General features: G+C 40.6%; 1 protein-coding gene across 1 annotated transcript in view; it reads left to right on the forward strand.

The window, feature by feature from the left end:
• The first annotated feature begins 197 nt into the window (after positions 1–197).
• Positions 198–7241, forward strand: part of LOC103384812 (guanine nucleotide-binding protein G(k) subunit alpha) — a 13820-nt gene continuing 6776 nt past the window's right edge. The window contains exons 1-4 of the mRNA XM_008318482.3: positions 198–809; positions 5265–5307; positions 5788–5929; positions 6026–6183. Of these exons, the coding sequence (XP_008316704.1) occupies positions 692–809; positions 5265–5307; positions 5788–5929; positions 6026–6183 (461 nt within the window). The 5' untranslated portion in view covers positions 198–691. The remainder of the gene's footprint in view (positions 810–5264; positions 5308–5787; positions 5930–6025; positions 6184–7241) is intronic.

Here is a 7241-nt window from a genome sequence, read left to right on the forward strand (position 1 = left end):
ATTTAAAAGAAATAACTGACATTTTATGTGATTTTGCTGCAGCTTGTTTATGCAGATGTGTGTGGGTCTGAAGTCTGGTCCGCTTGTCGAAGTGAGACCCGCAACGTTAGACTTTGCACTTAATCTGTGGTAGTTCATACGGGACTTCATTTCCCATAATCCCTCTGGAGAGCATCGCTTTTCTTTTTTCAGCACAGCTTTCTCGACTCACAGTTGGGTCAGATGGATGAATGCGTAACAGAACAATGATTTTCATTCTGCGGGAGAAAACCTGCTGATTTCTGTCATTCACTCTGGAGTCACGGCATCTTTTTGTTCTTTGTTTTTGTTTAGTTTTTAACTTATTTTTTGTAAGCTGTTATTTAAGTCCAAACTCTGAATCAGTTGGATAAACTGGTTTAAACTTAAATTGACGGATTTTTTTTCCCCTCGGTGAAGCCTTTCCTTGTTTAATCACCTGAGGTGGGATCAGTGTGTGAAGTGTGTGTGAAGCTGAGTGATTAACACGAGCTCAGCTGGACTTCACTTTCTCACTCGCTGCCAACGCCTCTCTGTCTGTCAGCGGGTCTCTGCTTCTTCGCGGGGAATCTCCAGGTCGGCTCGAGCCCAGGACGAGTTCCATTCAAACTCATGATCTGCTGAGAAACTGACAAACCCAGGACAGAAAGAAAGGAGCCGCGGAAGAGCAAACATGGGCTGCACCAGCAGTGCCGAGGACAAGGCTGCAGTGGAGAGGAGTAAAATGATAGACAAGAACCTGAGGGAGGACAGAGAGAAAAACTCCAGAGATGTCAAACTGCTCCTGCTGGGTAGGAACCGACTCACTCTCACTCACTCTTACTACTAGAAGATATTTGGTTTAACATTTTTTTAAATTTGACCAATAAATGTCACCTAAAATTCCTCCATCCTACCCATCACCATGTCATTCCAAGATGTTCAAACTCTGGCTTGGGGTCCTTTTATGTAACACTTTCTTTAACAGGTGCATTGTGGTTGAAGTGTGGTAAGGTAGATTAGGTTAATTGGTAATTCTTACCTTTAAATTCTAAAGTTTAAATTTTTGTATGTGACCCGGTGATGGACTGATGAACTGGGGTCAGGGGTCCCACCACTCTCTTTTCTGTTTTATTTAAGTGGGTTTTTTTATATGATTGCAGTGCAATTTAATTAAAATTGTAATTATTCTGTTCCGCATTAATGGACTGCTAGTTTTACACTTAACATGTCTGTGTTTTTGGTGTTCATGTGTCCCACCTGACAGTTACTCTGCCACCCCACTAGGGAGTGGACTCTATTATCTTTGATAAAAGTCAGTGTAGACCACCCTCACTTAGAGTGAGGTGACGTAAAAAGTAACAAAACAAAAAACATCCAATGTAAAAGTAACAGAAATATTAACAGAAATGTTGTATTTCTATAAGGATGAAAATGTTCTGCTGATTATAGTGGAGTCCACTGCAGCCTTTAGGTCATCGGTGATCAGACCTGTGACTGCAGGGTGGGGCCAACAACATGTAGCCTCTGTGATAAACCTAAAAGTACTTTGAGTAATGGTGGGAAGAAAAGTCTGAGAAAAATCCAGTCATAGAAAGAAAGGCTGGGAGAATAAAAAGTGTTGTTTAGAGAAGCATCACTCTCCCTCTGGTCATCATCAAAGCTGCTGTTGGTTTTGTGCAGCTGTGGTTTCTCTTCTCTCTACTCTGACGGGAACTCAAAGAAGTAAACCAGATGTTTTGCGGTGCGAGGACGAAAGCAACAGAACAAATGTGTTGCAGCTTTTGCTTTTCTTCCTCTCACTGATGTAACACCAAGAGCAAATGTGTTCATTTGACTTGTTTGTTACGTAATCACAGTGGACGGAGCGTCTGTTGACCACCTCACTTCCTTTAGATATCACGGTGTTTGGGATGGAAATCAAAACAATGCTTTTATCTGTCATAAAATAAAAAACAAGAAACCTGGCTCAGAGAACAGACGTGAAAATCAGAAATGATACTGAAAGCAGAATCAGCGTTTTCACTTTAAACACTTTTACACAGTTCACACATTTAAAGAGACTAAATCTGCATCAGGCAGGTTATTATCTGTGCTGGGATTTTTCTAGAAGTTTCCAGTGTGTCTTTGCAGTTGGTGACCATATGTTGGAGTTTTTTTCATTTGGTGATGATGAGGTAAACTCCTCAGTCTCACATCTAGTTGGCATGAAGCCGGGTCAATTTGAAAAGTGAGAACTTCCTCTTTGTTTTTTCCCCGTCCACACCAGCTCAGGGCTAAAAAATATCTATGAATAAATACACAAGACGGACATTTTTGCATACTGTGCCTGGGTGACCTACCTTTGAAGGTAACCCTATCATAAAAAAAACAACATTTCTTTGGAAACAAATAGCAGCGTGAGCTGTAACAGCTCCCAGGAATGAGGCTTAAAACCACATTTGAATTTATGACTCCCATATACTTTACATGCTGATAATGAGCTCCTGGTTGATTGTGTGTTTTTTAAACAATGGTGGACATTCAGCTTATAGCAAAACATCATATATTAGTATTTAGTTTTGTCTTTCTATCGTGTGAAGTAAACTCAGGATCTGAGTTTGATTATTTTCTTCTTCAGGTAACTGTTTTTGCTGCTGTGCTAACGCGTGATTACGGTCGTTCCTCGCTGTATTGCGGTTCGGCTGTTGCGCCCTCAGTGCATCATTTTTGTATAGAAGATTTTTTTCCACTTTATTACGTTTTTTACTCTATATAAAAATATATGATAAATATAAAAAGAAATAAATGTCCAATGTTTTCATTATTCAATGAGCATTTTCTATACTAAGAAGAAAAAATTGTAAAAATACAAAACATTTTGTAACACATACATACAGGGTTTTGCAAGAAAGTAAATAATATGTAAATAATACAACTATTGCTTCTACGTACGGGAAAACGAGATTTGTGAAAGTCTTGACACCGTTTTTTGCCATATTTCATGCCCTGCGAAGGGTAAATATATATGTAAATAATACAACTATTGCTTCTCTACTTTGTGGTTTTTCACATATGGCGTCTTGGAACATAACCCCCACGGTAGTTGAGGCACCACCGTATTTGCATTTGTTACACAGCATCAAGTTGTGCTGCTGTGACAAGGCTGTACAACAGGCTACAGTCGTGTCGTACAGCAGTATCTTTGCGACTGTGTGATCGTGACAGATTTTCCAGGCAGTGCCCGGCTCTCCCTGTCTGTGCTCCAGCAAAAACTGTAACAGGAGAAACAAAAGGAGCTCAGCTGCTCAGTTAAAAACCGCCGACACACCCTTCCAGTGAAAACAGTCTTCACTTCACACTACAAACAGTGATTAGTGTGAAGAAATGCTCTTAGGAGGTTTTCACTCAAGTCTGACTCTCTGCATTTGGACTGGTCTGTAAAGTTGGCAGCAGGAGCGAACATTTCACCAGCCAAAAACACTGGCATGACTGAGAAGAGTGATGAAAGTGAGGAGAGAGTTTCACAGACTGGTCTGAGAGAGCTGGCCTAAGTCAGTGTTTCTGCTCACTCCCTAGCCTAAGAATTCATGGAATTAATTCCTGTTGGTTGGACGACTGAAAACATTATGGACAAAGTTCATCTGTTGAAGATTCCTCTCAAACAGTCGGATTATGAATCATCTCATTCCATAGTGGAACGCTGCTGCAGAGAGATCTGATCCTGGATTAAAAAAAGATTTTGGATAATCATATCACAAATACCAGGCTGGAAAAAGTCTTCAAAGTGCTTTGTTTTGAGGATAATTACTGTGGTTATATTGAGCAGAAAGGAGCTTGGCTGCCAGTATAAACTGAGCCCAGATGTTTATGGAAATGACTGCTCATGTTTGTAGAAGTTTGACCTCTAATGTACATAGTCATAAGTTCACGTCTCCTTCATCAAACCACAGCTCTTCAAAGACTGCTGGGCCTGTTGGGATTTAAGGAGAGAAACTGGGTCAAAACATCACGGACGACGAGTCACTGCTGACTGCCTGCTTTTTTTTGTAAACAAATGAAAAAAAAAAAACTATGCATAATACTTCAAGCAACAGACAATTCATTTGTAGCACCATGACATGTAACTGACCCAGGCTACAATACTAATGTTCTTAATAAGGTTTAATATAAAGTACATAATGTTTATATGAATATGTTGATCATATATATTCTTGTTCCACAGTGAAGGACAGCTCATCATCTACAGTCCATGTTACTCCCAGCACAGTGTGATATCCTGGTCTGTGTCTCTGTGAAACAACCCTAACCCACTGTTTGACAACTGTTTCCTGTTGGTAGAAATGTAAAAGTCAGGAGGGTTGGAAAAGTTGGGGCCCAGACATTTGGAGTCACTAAAACAACTAAAACTTACCTAATCAAATAGAATATTTCAGAGTGACAAGACAAGAAGTCCACTGTTCTTTAACACTGTTTACATGGAGTAAGGTGGTGTCGAAGGATCAATGGTTCTACAACAACAAGTCCTGGATACACAGGGGTTTATTGTTTAAATCCAAAAAATGAAGCATTTGTTTCCAAGAACTTAATCATACTGCATGTCCCAAAGCTAATAAAAATTAAATGTAAAATGCGAATATAATACATTAATACTTTTTAAAATATATTTTGATTGTATATTTGATATATTACATTAGATGTAATTTCTCCATAATATGTTTTTATGTTGGAAGAAACAAACTACAGTTTAAAGTAGACAGTCATTTTTCCAGCCTCCAAATTGATCCTGCCTTGAAACACAGCCCACCTTTTCAGAAACACCAAAGAAAGGAGTTCCAGTCTTAGTTTGACTTTTCCCTCATCTGGTCAGTACTGTAGGTGCTGTTTTTGTGAGCCTACTGCCTGGTTGAAGGATCACAGGGTACGTCTTAGCTCAACTAGGGAAACTAGGAAATTGAAAGTTGTGCCAACAGCTACAGGTGTGTGGTTTATGAGATAAAAGCTGTTGTTTAACCAGAGCAACACATTCCTCCAGTTCAATGTCTGAACTTGAAACTCAATTCAAGCACTTTTTTTGTTCGACTGTTTTGGTGTAAACATATTGCACACACACACAGACACAGAAACACAGACATAATTGAATGGGCTGACGTTCAGTCCAAGTGTTATGTAATGCTGTTCCAGGTCCACAGTTGATGAAACCACAGCTGTTTTTGTTTCAGTTCCTTGTTGTTGTTGTGCTGATGTTGTGTGATCCTTCATAGATCTGTTGTCCTTCCTTTTTTTAGGAGCTGGTGAGTCTGGGAAAAGCACAATAGTAAAGCAGATGAAGTAAGTCACACGTACTAGTTCACACACACACACACAATGTACATGAGACATGTGTACAGTATAGTGTAATTGTGCTGATGAAAAAGATTGAATCCCTTTTCTTCTGAGTAGAATGAAAACGATGTAGAAATATTGGAGGTCCTCTCTCTCTCTCTCTCTCTCTCTGTCTCTCTCTCTGTCTCTTTCTCTCCCTCTCTCTCTCCGCTCCGTTGCTGTAGGAAGCACTTTTATTCATAATGTGTGAAACAATGGCCACTGAGGCCAGTTGTAACTTGGCAGCAGCTGAATAGATTCATTCAGTTCCCACATTAGCCATGCGGCGCGGAGCTGTCCTGACCGAAGCCTGAGTTCCTGCCATTCTACTGTAACTAATGTGAAATGTTTTTTAAAATGTAATTTGTCACTAATTTATTACAACAACCCCCTGCAAATATTATTACTCCCCCCCCCCCCAAAAAAAAATCTTTTGTTTTGTTCCAGAATCATTCATGAAGACGGCTACACAGAGGAGGAGTGTAAACAGTACAGCGTGGTGGTCTACAGTAACACCATCCAGTCCATCCTGGCCATCATCAGGGCTATGGGTCGCTTAAAGATAGATTTTGGAGACGTGGCTCGGGCGGTGAGTGGGCAACAATCAGTTCACGTTACAAACCTTAACATCCGTCCAGGTGAGGAACAGATTTACAGTAAGAGCAATGATGACCTCTGCCCTCAGGAGGATTGTCGCCAACTGTTTTCCCTGGTGAGCTCAGCAGAGGAAGGAGTGATGTCAGCAGAGCTGAGCGCCGTGATTCGTCGGCTGTGGAAGGACAGCGGTGTTCAGGCCTGCTTTCATCGCTCACGAGAGTATCAGCTCAACGATTCTGCTGGATAGTGAGCAACTTCCACTTCACAGTCAAGAACTTTTCAATCAGTTCGAATGAGTCACAGATTGAAGTTTAAAAAACAGTTCAGTCAACATTCATGAAAAAACATCTATTTAGGAGCTTAGCTGATATATGTTGATATATAAGTTGATTATATTTGTATGTGTACACTACTGGTCAAAAGTTTTAGAACACCCCAATTCTTCCAGTGTTTTTACTGAAAATGATGCCGTTTAATGTCTCATTGCACTCAGACGTGAAAGCATAGTACAAATAAGCAATTGGAGTCAAAAAAGAAATTATGGGATCAATTTATAGACTAAAATGTATTCTAAACTGTTGACTCATCAAAGTAGCCACCTTTGGCAGATATAACAGCTGAACACACACCAGGCATTCTTTCTACAATAGAGATCAAAGATTCTTCAGAAAGTTCTTCCCATGTCTGTTGCAGAAGTTCACATAAATGTGTGGCACTTGTGGTTTGCTTTGCTTTCACTCTTCTGTCCATTTCATCCCAAACCAGCGGGGGTTTAAGACTGGAGACTGTGCTGGCCACTCCGTGTGTTCAAGTTTACCAGCTTGTTCTTTTTTTTTTGCAAGATAGTTCTGGCATAGCTTGGACTTATGTTTTGGGTCATTCTCTTGCTGTAAGATGAACCCCTGACCAACTAGACGTATACCAGTGGGTAATGCCTGGCACTGCAGGATGCTGTGGTGGCCGTTTTGGTTCAGGGTGCCTCTCACTCTGAACAAGTCACCAACCCTGGATCCAGACCATCACACTTCCTCCTCCATGTTTGACAGTTGAAGCCACACACTGTGGAAGCATCCTTTCACCTAATTTTGATTCATCAGTCCATAACACCTTTTTCCAGTCTTCAGTAAATCTGTGGCAGTGTTTCTTGGCCCAGGCAAGCCTCTTTGTCTTATTCTGACGTCTTAGCAATGGTTTTCTTGCTGCAACTCGTCCAGTCAAACCCGCAGCTCGAAGTCTTCTCTTCACAGTTGAAACAGAGACTTGCTTACTACGACCACTATTAAGCTGTGCTTGAAGCTGTTGTC

This window comes from Cynoglossus semilaevis, chromosome 10, assembly GCF_000523025.1.
Source record: "Cynoglossus semilaevis isolate Cse_v1.0 chromosome 10, Cse_v1.0, whole genome shotgun sequence".
Lineage (NCBI taxonomy): Eukaryota > Metazoa > Chordata > Actinopteri > Pleuronectiformes > Cynoglossidae > Cynoglossus > Cynoglossus semilaevis.